The 16,594-nt window shown below is 46.1% G+C and overlaps 1 protein-coding gene across 3 annotated transcripts in view; it reads left to right on the top strand.

The window, feature by feature from the left end:
* LOC138510500 (zinc finger protein 514-like) overlaps window positions 1–14,710 on the top strand; it is a 255,115-nt gene extending 240,405 nt beyond the window's left edge. For all 3 annotated transcript variants that reach the window (XM_069626195.1, XM_069626194.1, XM_069626196.1), the window contains exon 8: window positions 13,582–14,710. In XM_069626195.1, coding sequence (XP_069482296.1) covers window positions 13,582–14,249 — 668 coding nt within the window. In that variant the 3' untranslated portion in view covers window positions 14,250–14,710. The remainder of the gene's footprint in view (window positions 1–13,581) is intronic.
* Window positions 14,711–16,594: the final 1,884 nt, after the last annotated feature.

Genomic DNA, 16,594 nt, shown 5'->3' with positions numbered 1-16,594 from the left:
ATCTGCCTTATCTTTTAGTCAGGATTTTACATCTACAACATCTGGAGGCTTCACCGCTCTTCTTGAGAGACGGTAAACACAGCAAGATGGGGTCACCAAGCATGCCCGGGAAAAAGGGCAGCTACTGAAGGGTTCTTCTGCCCTGCCAGTACCGATGCAAAGAGGGGCAGGAATGATATCTTCATCTGAGTCCACAAGTCTCTGGTCAGCGGGAGAATTTTTGATTTTTTTGGCAGGATGGAATGTGATCTTATGGGATCCATAGATTCCATCTTTGGTGTCCTTGGGCTACAGGCTAGCCATTCTCCCCCTTCCTATTCGACGGGCTGGTTCCACAATCCTCCTCTAGGAAGTGCAGAAACTCCTGGACATGAGGGCCTTGGAATATATTCCCATCCCGCAGAGCGGTCCGAGGTTTGATCCCAGGCTCTTTACTGTTCCCAAGAAAAAAACAGGTGGCTTAAGAAACGATCTGGACTGGGCCCCCTTCAAATCATTTCTTTCCCTATTAAGGTTGAAGAGGACAATTCTTGCATACATCTGCTCTGCTCCAATTCAGAGACGATTGGTTATGCACAGTGGTTCTGAAAGATGCTTATGTGCATGTTCCCATATGGCCCCCTCACAAGGTAGTTTATACATCTGTCATTGGCAGATTCCCACTTCCATTATAGAGTCCTACCCTTTAAGCTGAATGAACCCCCTAGAGAGAGTTTTTACAGAGCTTGTGTCGGTCATTGGGGCTCATCCCCCACCTGAAGGGGTTTCATATCTACAATATCTTGTTAACCAGTATCTTTGAGCCACCTCAGCCGAAGAGGTTAGGATGATTGATCCTAGCATCCTACAGGCACTTCTGTTTGCACTGTCTCTGTCAATCAAGAGAAGTCTCAGTTTACCCCACTCAGTCTATTGACTGTATCAGCATTCACTGGGGTACCACGGTAGAGCAGGTTTTTCCCTCTTTGGACACAATAAAGGACATCATAGAGATGATACTTTTATTTTTTGAGTTAGAAGGGGGACTCCTCATGGTGGTTCCAGCACCTTCTGTGGCTCATGGCCTCCTGCATCCTAACAGTTCCCTTTGCATGTCTCAGAGGAGGATACAGCTGCATTTGGCAGAAAATTAGAATCAAGCAGAGCAGTCTCAGTGAGTCCTCATTCCTATTCTGGCAGTATGGCATCTGGACCTACTGTGATGCTCCAAAGAGGAGCACTTTATGGTGTTTCTAGTGCACACTGTTGGAGGATCCCCCTCACGAGGTGTTCATCGCTAGATTCCACACACACGGGTCGGGGTGCAACCCTGCACTCTTTCTGTTCAATGGCAGTGGGCCAACGAGTATCAGCAGGAGCACATCAATGTCTTAGAGCTCATGGCCTTTCAGCTAGCACTAATTGCAGTTCTCCCCTCTCTGGAGGGCAATAAATTGCTCATTCAGATGGGCAACTTGATCTGTATGTACTAAATCAACAATCACAGTGGCAGCACTAGGTCACCGGTAGTGTGCTGGTTAGAGGGCCCTCGATCATAACATGAATCTTCATGCCATCCACCTACCTGGAGTGGAAAATGTTAAGGCAGACAGTTTGAGCAGCCTTTTCCTAGTTCAAATGTGAATGGGAGCTGTGCTGTTCTGTCGTCCCACTGATCTTTCGAAAATTAGATGTTCCCCAACTATACTAGTTTGCCTCTGAGGTCAATGCCAGTGCTAAAACTTTGCGGCATGCAAAGGACTTGTTTACTTTTCTCTGGAAGATACATTGATCCAGTGGTCCAAATTAATGTTTTATGCGTCACCCCCAATCTCCCTGATCCAGAAGGTAGTTACAAAGTGGCAAATTACTACATGATTTTGGTCTGTGTTCACTGGCCAGCCAGGACCTGCTTTTTTTGGACCTGCTCAAGCTCGCCCTGGAAGGCCTAATATTTCTGCCAGCCTTTCCAGAGATTCTAACAATGCACAGAGGGAACAAGTGTCACCCATCCCTTCAATTGCTGAGCTTGGTCAGCGATTCCCTAAAGAACTAATCCTGGGTCACTAGGCCTCTTGGAGAACAATCTAAAAGTAATTCACGGGGCAAAATGCCATCCCCTCGATCACATTACAGGAGAAAGTGGCAGAAATCTAAACCCATTAAACTTTCATTCATGACCAACTTAGCAAGTTATAATTTGCAGGTTGACTTCTGCAGAACCTATCTTGCGGATATAGGATTGGACTGGAATTCCTTAAACATCTCATTGTGAGGACTGTTGAGAATATATCCACCAGTTAAGAACCCTCATCCAGCATAGTACCTCAATTTGGTTTTTATCAGTGATTTGCCACCCTTCAAGCGGCATGGGGGGAGGGAGGTTTTAGCCAAAATGAATGTATAATTGGCAAAGTAAGGGACAGGCACCGCCTGCAGAAGGAACATCAAAATCTCTGTCCAGCAGCACCTTTTCCAAGGAATTGGTATTCAGGTTAAATAAGAGCGGTGCCAGTACACATCACTGTCACACACCCCTGATGACTCCTAAATATTTTGTACATTCTCCCCCAGGTCCATACCTAACACATGTCAACTTATCTGATGTAATAACTTAAGAATTATCAGTAGATGTCCTGGAATCTTCATACCCCCGCCCCCAGGATCTCCCATAATCTCGGCATGTTAGCCTTATCAAAGGACGAGTAGAGATTTGTAAAGGCCATGTAGATAGGGGATTTATATGAAAAATAAATATATTTTGTTGCCAAAAGATAGAGATTTATTAACTGCTCCATAGCGCCAACCCCTTCTGTCAATCCCACTGGCTGCTTGCTAAAATTGTAATATTTCACTTAATGTTGTCATTTGTATAGTGCCTTTCACAATGGGTAGGTTCCCAACGCACTGTAGGTTGAAAGCCCTTGGAGGGACCGAAGTCCAAAATATGGCAAAGTTAGGAGGTGCTAATCTGCGTGTGTGCGTAATGGCCATTAAAAGTTATTAGGGCTTGGCCTAGTCCCTGCTAGCCTCCCATATCTAATTGGCATGTGTATGGGCGGAAAAATGTACACTAGGGAAATAGATTGGAGGGGGTGTGTGAGAGGATAGTCAGTTGTGTGTAGCTACAGTTACAATTTTTGTCGTGAAAGGTAGCTACATTCTTATGGCAGAAGTGTTGTACAAAGTGTCATTCGAGATGTATGTGAAAGCAGATGCGTGCAGGAGTGTGGACGCGCATTTGGATAATTCCAAAAACGTGGAGTGTGAGAGGCAAAATGAATTGGTTATCATCAAATGAAAGCCTATAATTAGTACATTTGTCCGAATTCTAAAACATCTGGGTGGATATATTTTGCATGCTTCCAGCTATCAAATGGCTACATTCAGGATCCCACTGAACAGTAAAGGCAGCATTCTGCCAACACCTGCCTTCCCTGTAGTGGATCACATTCTATAATCGCCTAGACTCCATAGCATGGTCCACCCTGGTCGACTGCCCAACCCTTCCAAGTGCTATACAACAGCTATTACAAGAGATTATCTGGTGCAAATGATACAATCTGTGCAATACAATGGCTACCATCACAAAATTCTACGAGAGCAATAACCGGGTGGCCCTCCTGAATTATTCCAAGTGCAGCACAATGGCCAACCGCCCAAGTATTCGAAGTGTAGCACGTTGGCTGGCTGCCCTAATAGATATTCACAAAGCAAACCCTTGTTATGTTATCCATTTTGTACAGAGAAGTACAGCGCAACTTATGCCAGAAGGCCGCTTGGTGCTAGAAAGACTTACAGAGCAGACAACAGCAGCTAGACATGTGCCATCAAAAAAGCAGGGGTTTTAGAGAGCAGCGAAACTGCAGATGGCCAACAGTAGAGCACAGAGCAATCGACAAGGCATGCCATAGTTTGGCAGCTGCCACTGAAAAAGCCCAGCCACTGATTCGGACATAACGAAATCTGGGGACAGAAATAAGAAATCAGTCCCTCAAGTGAAGGAGACGACAGGGCAAATAGGGGCAGACCTTGAGCTGTAAATAATCAGGCCCCAGTGCATGAAAAGCCCTGTGTATCAAGCACAAGGATTTAAAATGCACATGCTTGGCCACTGGAAGCCAATGTAGACCAGAAAGAATCGGGGGAATGTGGTCCCTGAAAGGTGTACCAGTGGCCAGCCGCGCTGCAGAATGCAGAAGAATTTGCAGACATTGGGCCTCATTACGAGTCTGGCGGTAATCGTGCCGGTAATACGAGTGGGTTGCCACCAGACCTATAAATATTTACCGGCACCTGACTAGCCGGTAACACCGGGAGATTACAACCCCAGCGGTCCGGAAAGTCAGGCGCTGGTAAATAGTAATTCCCCATTCCCATAGAGTACTAAGACTCTATGGGAATGGGGAACACGGAAGCACCATTATTAATGGTGCTGTTGCTTCCATGACGGCTTGCCTACCATGACCGCTGTGTCCGGCAGGGTCAGCCCTGTCAGGCACAGTAGCTCCGGCAAGCAAACTCAGTGTGCAGGTCCGGAAACAACGGTGTCAGTAATCTTACCGGCACCGTTGTTTCCAGACCGGCACACTTGTAATGAGGCCCATTGTATCAGAAAAGCGGGTAGCGCCAAGTACAGTGAGTTATAATAGTCGATACGACTTAAAACTAAGGCTGCAACTACAGGGTCACGCAGATGTTGAGGAATAAACTGCAAAATCCTTCTCAGGATCTTCAACTAGAAGTGACCAGACTGGCTACCTGTGCCAATCTGAGCAGCCATAGAAAGGGAAGCAGAAAGTTTGACACCTAAGTTTTTAACAGTGAACACAGGTGCAGGAAGAATGCCAATGGAGGAGGGCCAGAAAGAGGAAGTCCACAGAGACGACAATGAAGTAGGACCCACCACCATCACCTCAGACTTACCACCATTCAGTTTGAGCCAGTTGGCGCTCATCCAGCTCCCTACGGACTGCAGACAGTCCCTTAACTGAACTGCATGGGAGGGGTGGACCAGATCAAGGTGGACAATGATCTGGGTATCGCCCACATAAGAACAACTGTGGAAGACGTGGGAGCAGATGAGAACAACAAGAAGCTGGATGTAGATATTAAACCGAGTGGAGGAAAGGACAGAGCCTTGTGGAACGCTGCATAACAAAGAAGAGGGTACAGAACAAAAAGGAGGAAGAGATAGAAACTGGGAACGATTAGAAATAAAAGAGAGAAACCAAGACAGAATCACATCAGAGATCTCGGCTCCAGAGAGCTGACTGAGCAGGATGGAGCGGTCAATGGTATTGAAAGCAGCTGAAAGGTCTAACAGAATCCGTGTGGCCACTCCCCATTATTACAATGAACCTAAAATCCATCTAAGTGCAAAACATAGCCCACCCCCAAAATCCATCTAAATGCAATACATTGCAGAGCCCCAACATCCATCTAAGTGCATTACACTGCCCACCCCCAAAATACCTCAAAGGCAACACAAAGTGCGAACCGATGTAGCCAACCTTCAATAGACGAGTTTCCAAAAGACTTTTGATGCCACATTAAAGGGAGTTATTGGACGAGGAGATTTGGTTAGAGTCCTGCTCCCTTTCCTGTAAATTGGAACGGTCAATTCCCTTTGCCGCCTTAGGTGAATACAACCCATTCACAAATGATGTTAAAGATGTGTATAAGCAGCAGTGCCTAGAGCTAGATCTTTGCTGTGAAGAGATCTATGGGCACGGAATCGGGACTGGAGCTCATATTATGGTCCTATGAGTTAATTTTGCGCGTCACTTTATCTTATGAGAGGTCTGCCCTGCAGTTTATAACCAGGTCCCAATTGCTGATGCCTTGGTTATATGCAACAAAGGAAAGGAATGCCCCGATCTATAGATCTCAGGAAAGAAAGTAATCCAGGCAGCCAAATTTATATGATCTTCTGGGTACCTCGCTGCTTCCGATTGGCATCCTTGCACTGCAATGTTCCAGAGTTTTCTAGTGTCTCATAGTCTAGCAGCTGACACTAACCTCTCACCGGCTTTAAGTGCCCATTCCCCTTTAGACGAATTGCACACAGTTTTAAAGTGTGCACACCAAAGGCAATCTCCACAAGTTCTTAGGACTTGCTTTTGAAGAGCAGAGAAGCTGGCTTTTATCTAACTTGCAAGGGGAAGAGAATCCGCCACTATCCGTTGCCCTACGCGATCTAACTTTATTGGGCCTTAAAGAAAATAATCTGCTCCATTGTCTCAAGTCAATCCTGAAAAGCTGTAACCGTGCAAGGTGTAGGAAAAAGGCAAGCAAATTGCTGGCTAGGGGCGCTCTCCGAGACATCTGGCATGAGAAGCTGGCACACCTTCTCCCCAAGTTTCTAGCTTCTCACCTGATTCGCCACCCACTCTGGCTTCTTGGCATGAATTGCGTGGCTTGTGTTGCTCAGCTGCATAGGGTTTGTAGATTTTGTAAATGTCTCTGGTGTCCCCCCCTCCTCCCCCCTGCTCCTTTTCTTTGTGTGCCGGTTCCAGATTCCTGGTGCATGGAGAATGGATCTCACTCCACGGCAGCATCTTGCCTCAGACACCACAAGCCATCCTACATTACCACTACAGTGTGCCTCATTTGTCTGCTCCAGTGTTGCCTTTCTTCTCTTGGGTGAAAATAGACAGCAGAAACGGAATGTGCACACCTTAACCCGGTGGTGGTGGTGCCAATCCACCTAAGACTGTAACATTCTGAAAGCATGCTGTTGGCAGTGTCACATGTAGGAGGCAGCCTGTCGCGCGAATCTGATACAGGTTCAACAGGTCCTAGTAGGTATCTGGCTGCAGGTACATGATATTTTCTCTGGGGTTGGGATGTCCAGATTTTCTTAACCAGAAACGGGGACAGTTTATTAAAGTCAATGTAACAGAAATAAAAGGAGGATGCCAAGGTCTGAGCACTGACAAATGTATATATTTAAGTGACTTGATGATAAACATTTTTATTTAATTCCAGCTGCATTTGGGCTCCCTTTTGGATGCTTTAATTTTAATTTTACAGTTACTGCAACTATTTTGAAGGCAAATTCAATAGTTTAAACATGGTTTGGTAGATTTGATGTCTTGGAGAGTAGCAGTTAACATTTTTCGAGAGAGGAATTGACAATGCCATGACAAACAAATTGAAGTCAATAGCTAGAGAAAGGGTCATGGAAAATGTTCCTGCCCTTTGTGTTTCTAATTATTGTATTGTATTGTTTATTTATATAGCGCCTATACACAGAAACGTGTTTCAAAGCGCTCAAGGAGGGTGGGGACATGGGTAAAAAACTGTTGCTCAGGGCCCATGAAATTTGGAGACGATAATAATCTGTACAGGCAGAGTAAGTGCATAAAAATACTTTTAACAGTCGAGACACAGAAAATTGTCCGGACAGCGATTCTGCAGGTTTACCAGTGCAATTAAGGGGTGAATACAGGGGAGAAGTGAGAAGAAATCACAAGACCACATGTAGAGATCTGGACGACATTTGAGGAAAGTAAAATTACTATCAGGTGGTTTAAGAATGCTTCTGAAGCTCACAACTGGAAGTTGTATTTTATACACAGTGCAATCTATTTAAGTCTTTGACTACATGGCTTCTATTTTTTAAGTTTTGTGGGCATGCCCTGGATTTTTAAACATCCAAAAAGAACTTAACTGAAGACTTTACATAACTTCTTCCAGCTCTTTTCCATTCTCTTCTTCATTTTCCCTGCATCTAATATTATGTTTAGGTTTACACTCTCTCTTCCTCATACCAGGCTTTCCTTTGAGCTGTAACCTGACCTGTATTCACTTTTTATCTGATAGATCCGCTGATAATGATCCAGCTTCAACGGCTGTTCCCAAAAGGTGTGGCATTTGACTATTCTTCACTACTTTGTAGTGATAAGTAGACATGGTGTGGAAATGTAACTGCCCCCACCCCATATCTTGTATGTCTGATCAGTCCATTTTATACAACACAGGATGCAGGATATTGGGGGCTAAAGCGTACTACTATCCCATGCAGTGCTCTGCGGTAAGTGTTGTCTCTTCTAGCTAGTGCTGCAGGCAGCCGGTCTATTGACATGAGGGCCCAACAAAATCAAAGTTCCACATGGCTTGTTGCCCTGGGAAATATAGATTGGCTTATCTTGCCTCCCTCATAAACAAACTGGAGCAGCTGCTTGGTTTCACTGCCAACTTTGTATTTGTATTTGTATTTGTTTTATTTATATAGCGCAGACCAGGCCCAAAGGCAACCGGGTGCATATCTTGGCAGAGAATTACAAGTATAACATATCATCACAATGGTACCAACAGATTGTGAACAAAATATACAAAATATACAATTGACGTTACAAATCAGAGCAATAAGCAGAACAGTAGTGCCGGAACAAAGCAGAGCTAGGTCCCAGATGGCCCGTCAGAGTCAGAAGGGCGGTTGTTAGTGAGATGTAACTAGCCAAAGCTTGGCTTTGTGTTTGAATAGGTTAAATGACGGTAAGGTTCTGATAGTGAGTGGTACAGTGTTCCAAAGCTTGGCTGCCAGGACAGGGAAGCTGGCACCCCCAGCTGTATGAAGCTTGAATCTAGGGATTGCAAGACCGTGGGACTGTGCAGATCTAAGTACTCGCATTGGTATATGTTGAGTGAATCAAGAGGCTAGATATGAGGGGGCCTGGTGGTTAACACATTTGTATGTAAGGGTAAGTGCTTTCAGTGAGATCCTTTGGGCGACTGAGAGCCAGTTGAGGTTCTTCCTGGTTTCTGAGCTGTGGGCAGATCGGGGGATATTAAGAGCCGCTCTAATGGCATTATTTTGACTAGTCTGAAGTTTGTTAAGATTACCCTGGTTAGTGCCTTGGTACAATGCATTACAATAGTCCAGTTTGGACATAACCAAGGCCCTGGCCAGGGTAATGCAGTTCTGGGCGGTAAGGAATGGGCGACAGGCTGAGATCAATTTGCAGGTGTAGGCAGACGCAGCAGCCACTGCATTGGTTTGTCGGGTGAGAGTCAAGGAGGCGTCCAAGTAGATACCCAAAGTTTTGGTATCTTTAGATACTTTAATTAGATTACCGTCAATGTTAAAGGAGCCGAACAGGGGACTCAGTTTGTTAAGTCTCTGTTGCGTGCCTAAGATGAGAAGCTCAGTCTTGTCATCGTTGAGGCACAGCTCGTGCTGGGCCATCCATGCTTGTATGACAAGGTAAATGTCATTGAGGGCTTTGGAATCAACAATGTAGTCACCAGTAATGGGTATGAGTATCTGGGTGTCATCGGCGTAATTCGTGTAGGTGACACCCAGATAGTCAAGCACATCAAATAATGGTTTGGTGAAGACATTATAGAGAAGAGGGGAGACACAGGACCCTTGCGGGACTCCACAAGGGACTGGTGTAGGGTCGGCCGATGCGGTGGGTGAGAAAACTCTCATGTGTCTGTTGTCGAGGAATGACCTAATCCAGTTGGATGCGTTGTCAGAGAAGTGGGCAGCGGACTTCAGGTGCCGACATAGTATTTGGTGGTTGACCAAGTCGAAAGCAGCGGATAAGTCCAGTAGTAGTAGAAGGGCCAGTTTACCGTTGTCTTTAAGGTCCTCAATTTGAGTTTTGAGGTCAAGAAGAGCTGTTTCAGTCCCGTGCTTGGGTCTGAAGCCAGACTGTCTTGAGCCGAGGAGGTTATTAGTTTCTAAGTAGTTCTGAATCTGCAGGTATGCTGCTCTGTCAAGTATTTTGAGTAGGAACGGTACAGTGGTAATAGGTCTGTAGTTAGTTGGTGTTTCGGGGTCCAAAGTCGTTTTTTTTAGGAGAGGGATAACCCATGCGTCCTTTAAATTGTTGGGTACCGTTCCAGTTAGGAATGAAGAGTTGATGAAGGTGGTTATGAAAGGAGCGAGGTCATGTGCCGCTTCCTTAATGATAGGTGCTGGGCAGGAGTCACCTTGGCAATTAGAGGGTTTTAGGTTGCGAATGATGTTTTCGACCTCGAGGATGGTGAGTGGGGTGAAGCTGAAAGGGGTGTGAGTAAAGGAGGCCGTTGGCGTAGTGGAAGGTTTAGTGGGGGGGGTTGGTGAGTAGGGAAGTTTGTTTGGCGTTAATTTTTGATTGCAGGGTGATGATTTTGTTGAGGAGAGCGTTTTGGATGTTGTTGCACCATTGGCTGTCTTTGGTGCAGGTATCAGGAACGGGGAAGGGGGCTTCCAATTCTTTAAGGATTTTAAATAACTCCTTAGTGTTGGATTCTGCTTGTGAGATACGTTGGTTGTAAGTCTCCTTTTTGGCTTGTAAGATCGCTTCCTTGTAGTTGTGGGTAGCGATGATGAGGCGTTCTTTGTTAGGGTCACATGGGTGGCTCTTCCAGAGTGATTCAGCCTTGCGTTTTTCTTTGCATAAGACTCTTAACTGCGGGGTGAACCAGGAATTCAAATGGGCTTGTTGTTTAGCTTTCCGTAATTTAAGCGGTGCTATATTATCAATGGCTTTGAGCAGTGTTTGATTGAAGATGTCTACAAAGACTGTAGGGTCGTTGTGTTGGGACACACATTTGTTCAGGATAGGAAGGATGAGTGGGAGAAGTTTATCCCTGGTGATGTCTTTTTTGTTCCTTGTGGGAGTGGCTGGAGTTATCGTGGGAGTGGTGAGAGGGTTGGTCGCTGGTAGGTGGAAGATGATGATGATGTGGTGGTCGGACCAGGCACAAGCGTGGTTGGAACTTATGGTAGTGTTGCAATTGAGGTCAGTAATCCAATCGAGCGTTCTGCCTTTAATATGGGTAGGTTTGTCAATGCGCTGTTGGAGTCCTAAATTAGCTAATGTGGTAGCGACCTCGGAGGCCAAATGATCCTTAGTGTTGTGTAGGCCAAGGTTGAGGTCACCTAGAAGCAGTACCTGAGAGTTGGGTTTCGTATTGACAGTCAGAATGGCTGTGATCTCATCTATGAAGGAGCCAAGTGGTCCTGGAGGTCTATAGATAAGATGGAGGGTAGCAGTGTTAGTTGGAGATAAGGTGAGTTTCACGGAGAGGGATTCTGCAGAACTGAGCTCTGTGTTGGGGATGATTCTAAGTGTGATGTTATTTCTATGTATGAATGCGACTCCACCTCCTTTGGATGGTGATTGTCGGTCAGCTCTAAGGATAGAGTAACCGTTGGGGATAGCGAGGGAGAGAAGTGGGCCAGAGGCTGCGTGTAACCAGGTTTCGGTAATGGCCACAAAATCGAGGTTATGAGTGGTGATGAGGTCAGAGATGTCCAGTGCGTGGGCCGTAATAGATCTGGCGTTAATGAGGTCACCCTTGAGTTCTTTGGCAGAGATGGTGCTGTTGGATGGTGGTAACTTCTGTGTAGTAGTGGTGACGTGTGTGTGCTGAGTGCAGTGGGCACGAGGCAGTCTGGATCCAAGTCTACGATTCCTGACTTGGAATGTGCAAGGTTGATTAGGTGTGGGTTTAGTGGCAAAGTGTTGGAGCCATAGGGCAGGGTCATTGAGGTATGGGTTACTAAGGGGCATTGCGGTATGGTGTAAAGTAGGGTGATGAAGGTCGGTCTTAACGGTGCTGGGAGGAGTAGGGGGATAAAGGGATGTGGCAATGATGAACCCTACGATGATGGCGAGAGTAAGGTGGCTAGCAGTTGGCAGTGGCCGCATATCTTGAACCAAGTGCCCTAACCGTCTGTGCGGTAGTGTAAGCGTGCACTGGAGGGGACATGGAGGATTTCTGCGCTGGGCAGAGGTAGGATCAGCCAGGAAGTGGCAGTCCAAGTGCAGCTTGCTAGATAGGTACATGTGCAATTATGCAATCAATGACTCAAAAGGCAGTGGTTCAGCTAATCTGACTGGGTAGGTACATGTGCAAATATGCAATCAATGACTCAAAAGGCAGTGGTTCAGCTAATCTGACTGGGTAAGTACATGTGCAAATATGCAATCAATGACTCAAAAGGCAGTGGTTCAGCTAATCTGACTGGGTAGGTACATGTGCAAATATGCAATCAATGACTCAAAAGGCAGAAGTTCAGCTGATCTGACTGGGTAAGTACATATGCAAATATGCAATCAATGACTCAAAAGGCAGTGGTTCAGCTAATCTGACTGGGTAAGTACATGTGCAAATATGCAATCAATGACTCAAAAGGCAGTGGTTCAGCTAATCTGACTGGGTAAGTACATGTGCAAATATGCAATCAATGACTCAAAAGGCAGTGGTTCAGCTAATCTGACTAGTTGAGTGCAGCAAGTTGCGAGCAATTAGCTTAACATCAAACGCTATGCGACTACAGAACATAAAGGATGGTGCACGGCGTACATATGAGCATTTACAAGAGGCAGTGATTCGTAATTAGAATGGTGATAAAAAATGTGGCACTACGTAGTGAAGGCGCTCCCGAATGAGAGAGGGGAATGTCCTTAATATCCAGTCGGGGCAACAAAGGACGTCAGGCTGGGTGAGTTCACCATACTGGGTTCAGCTAGGTCAGGTCCACGAAGAGTCTTACCGCATTTCTTGACGGCGTTCCGTATGTGTCCTAAGGATCAGGAGCACATCATCAGCTGGGAATGAGTGTGCTGCGGAGCGGTAACCAGCGCCGTAGCGGACCGGTGTCATATATAAGGGTTCAGCATAAGGCGCTCCCTCGCGCTCCAGGGCGCGAACAGGGAGCAAACAGGGGCCTTGGTATGGGCCTTCGTGTGGCCGCCGGCGCTTCCGCCTGCCGGCAGATGTGGGTAAAGGAAAAGGCTGCTAGGTGCCTAGCAGCGAGGCATCAGCCTCGGTTTCATGCCACGCTGCGCCCGGCATTAGTAGGTCAGGCAAGGTGGGTCAGGCAGTGCGTGCTCGATGGCATCTGAAGATTTTTTTCTTGGTGCAGGCAGGTGCAGTGAGGGTATCTGTGCCTTACCGCATGGATGGCTCTAGGTAGGCTTTCAGTGCAGCTGGGTACCGTGGATGGCGGTGACCGCGGCACGTGGAGTGCTCCTGCTGCTGAATGGTGGCTGCTGCAGGGGAGGAGGGGCTCCTGCCCTCTCCTCAGGGTAGCCTTTGTGTTCTTTTAAGGAGGTTTTTCATTGATATGTAGAATATTAGTTATTTGCCAAACTGAGGGAGAGAGCACACGCTTAAAGGGCATCCTTTCTGATCAGATATTTTCAAGTCCATTGTGTTATGCTACATTTAAAGTCTATTTAGGCTTGTGTAGATATGTATTTGCTTGATTCTGCCTGCTGTTTTGTGCTGGTGCTAGCAGCTATCCTAGTGGAGGTAAGCACCCAATTGCATAATATTTCTTTTTTTAAATACTCACCCTCCTGTAAATATCAAACAACCTCATCTCCACTTTCTCCTTAAGGGAACATGTAGTCCTAATGGGTGTAAACATTCAGATGTGCTATGAAATGTTAAACTCATGCCTAGAGTATTGATTTAGCATTTAATTAAATACTTGCATTTAAGTTTTATATAGTAATATTTCTAGTTAGTATGCTAGGTAATACAATGTATGTATATTCTCTTTGTGCAGGCATCTTTTCTGAGGAATCCTTTGAAAGAAACTGTTCCAATGTGTTGAAGAGCTAATCCCTGATTATCATTTCAATTCAACAGGTAAAAGCATGAATGGACAAAAGAACGTCGAGGAGCCTATGCAGTGCATTAAAAACAATCCACCCTTTGAAGCTTTTTTGGGCAAAATCAATCTCAATGTTCCCCAGAGCTTTCAAAATGGAACAGACTGTGCAAATGAGCTGCCACCAGAAGGCTATTGGGACCTGAGAGGGGAGAAAACTAGTTATTATGAAAGTAACTTCAGCACTTTAGTACATGGCAGTGTGCATCAGCCAAGGACCAATGTAGGTGTACCAATGAAGAATGATGAATTTGAGAGTCATCCGAGGAATGCATTATTTCCTGATCAAGATCCACACACGAAGGAAGGTCTAACACCCTACATCTGTAGCGAATGTGGTCAAAGATATGGCCTGAAAGGAGAACTTGTTAGACATATGAAAACGCATTCAGGAGTAAGACCATATGCATGTACTTACTGTGAGAGAAGCTTCTTCCGGAAGGCAAACCTCATTGCGCATTATAGTACACACACAGGAGATAAACCATATATGTGTACTTTCTGTCACAAAAGATTCAATAGGAAATATAATCTGAATGGACATATAAGGATACATACTGGAGAAAGACCATATAAATGTAGTGAATGTGAGAAAAGTTTCATATGGAAAGGCGATCTTAATCAACATCGAAGAAAACATACTTGAGAGGCTGACAAATGTATTAAATCTGAAAAAACGAACAAACACTATTAATTAAGGAAACGATTAAACAGCACTTAAAAGCATGAATTACTACAACTACAAAGGATGTTTGCACAACGGAAAATGGTGTAACTAGCAATAACGGCTGCAGAAGAGATCACCAAAAGGAAATAAAGAGTAGAATTGAGTAACAACGTAACCCTCGTATCTGGAAATCCAGCTACTGTCCCGGTTCATGTAGTGATAACACCTGGTTTACCATCAGACCTGGTAATAAAACATTTGGAACAAACTCTTTGATTATTTCGGTTGATAGGCTGACTCAAAAATGAAGCAGCCACGCTGCCTGTTGCACTACAGACATTCAGTATTTGGGATGCAGGCATTCACTGTACTAATGCATTTTCATTTATTTTTTAAACTGCTGTATGGCTCACACCCTAATCAGCTTCACCTACCCAAAATGTTTCCTCTTCCTTTGTGTGTCCCCTTTTACCTCATAGTTTTACTCCACTACCCTATGTGTTCTATATGTTTTGCTCTTTCTTGCCACCCCCCCTCAGCTGCTTATACCCATTACACCGATGTGAAATCCCAGAAACTTATTTCCACCTATCCATGTCTTTCGTTGATTGATTGATTCGTACACAAATGTTTCAGAGCGCGACAAGGCAAGGGGGGGAACAGGGGAGAACAAAACAGTGATCTTACTAGGCCCAGTGACATTGAGAACGCGCAAGTGCATGGGAGAGGGGGGAGGAGAAAAGTGCATGGAAGGGGGAGAGGTGGAAAGTGCAAAGCAGAGGAGAAACCGATAAATAACAATAAATAAATAATAAAGGCAACAAACGGTGGTAATGCAGCCAGCAATTTGCAAGTGCAAGGTTTAAGGCAGCAGACAGGGTAGGTCTGATAAGTGCAGGAAGAAAAAGGGGGGGCTATATGGGTACAGATACAGACCCCAGTGCAAGGGGTGGCCCGGAGGCAGTGCTGGAGGGTGGCAGGATGAGCAGGTACCTGGGCCCAAAGGACAGAGGGTGGCCAGGTGTATGGTGCCAAGATAGAACAGATCAGCATGGGAGAGGGGGCAGCGAAGGCAGAAGAAAAGAGGAAGGTCTTGTGGTGCTTCCGGAACCGGAGATGGTTCTCCTCAAGTTTTAGAGTGGCAGGGAGGCTGTTCCAGAGGGAGGCCCCAGCCGAAGACAGAGATCTACCCCCAGCACGTTTCTTAGAAAAACTACTGACTCTGAGGGAGTTGGAGGTAGAGGAGCGAAGAGCTCGAGAGGGGAGGTATTTGCGGAGGGATAGCTGAAGGTATTTTGGACCCAGGCCCCAGAAAGCCTTGTGGACAATGCAGAGGGCTTTGAATGTAATCCTTGCATCCACTGGGAGCCAGTGGAGAGATTTCAGAGCAGGAGAGATACGATCCCACGGCTTTAAGCCAAGGACAAGTCTCGCAGTCCTGTTCTGGATTAGTTGCAGAGGGCGGAGAGTAGAGGCAGGTAGTTTTTGAAAGAGGCTGTTACAATAGTCCAAGCTAGAGGGAACCAGAGCTTGGGATACCATGAGCTTCTGGGGGAAGGAGAGGAAAAGCAGAGTACCTCTGAGGAGGTGCAGTCGGAAATTTGACTTTTTAGAGACCTCAGAGATGTGGGCGGAGAAGGAAAGGGAGGAGTCAAAGATGACCCTGAGGTTCCTAGCCTTGCAGGTGGGGGTAGGAGGAGGGCCAAGGGATGCCGGCCAGAGAGTGAGGGGAAAGGATGGTGAAGGTATGCCGATGAGGAGGATCTCCGTCTTGCTGGCATTCAGACAAAGATCATTGGCGGCACACCAGTCTTGAATGGCAGTTAGGCAATCAGAGATGAGAGAGGGAGAGGAGGTGGCAGAGGGCAGCCTGAAAATGAGTTGTGTCGTCAGCGTAGCACTGGAAATTTGAGCAGAAAATGGCAATGCAGTGGGCGAGAGTTGCCAGGTATTGGTTGAAAAGCCAGGGCGAGAGATTAGACCCTTGGGGAACACCACAGGTAGAGAGGAAGATAGATGAAAGGAAGGACCCAAGTTGGACCTGGGAGGGTTGATCTGAGAGGAAAGAGATCAGCCAGGCCAGAGCCTGATCAGTGATACCCAGCTTTTCACAGAGACGGTTGAGCAGGATGGTATGGTTGACCATGTCGAAGGCAGAAGTGAGATCGAGGAGGATGAGGACAGAGGGAATGTTCGAGTCAAGGTTGGAGAGCAGATCTTCACGGATGTTCAGAAGAGCAGTTTCCGTGCTTCTGGCAGCTCTGAAGTCAGACTGGTGGTCATGGAGACAGCCAACAGAATTGGAATGAAGGTTAAACTGAGAG

This window comes from Ambystoma mexicanum, chromosome 6p (genome assembly GCF_040938575.1).
Source record: "Ambystoma mexicanum isolate Mex_15411 chromosome 6p, UKY_AmexF1_1, whole genome shotgun sequence".
NCBI lineage: Eukaryota > Metazoa > Chordata > Amphibia > Caudata > Ambystomatidae > Ambystoma > Ambystoma mexicanum.
The sequence above is the reverse complement of the archived record's forward strand: the minus strand, read 5'-3'. Positions and strand labels throughout refer to the sequence as shown.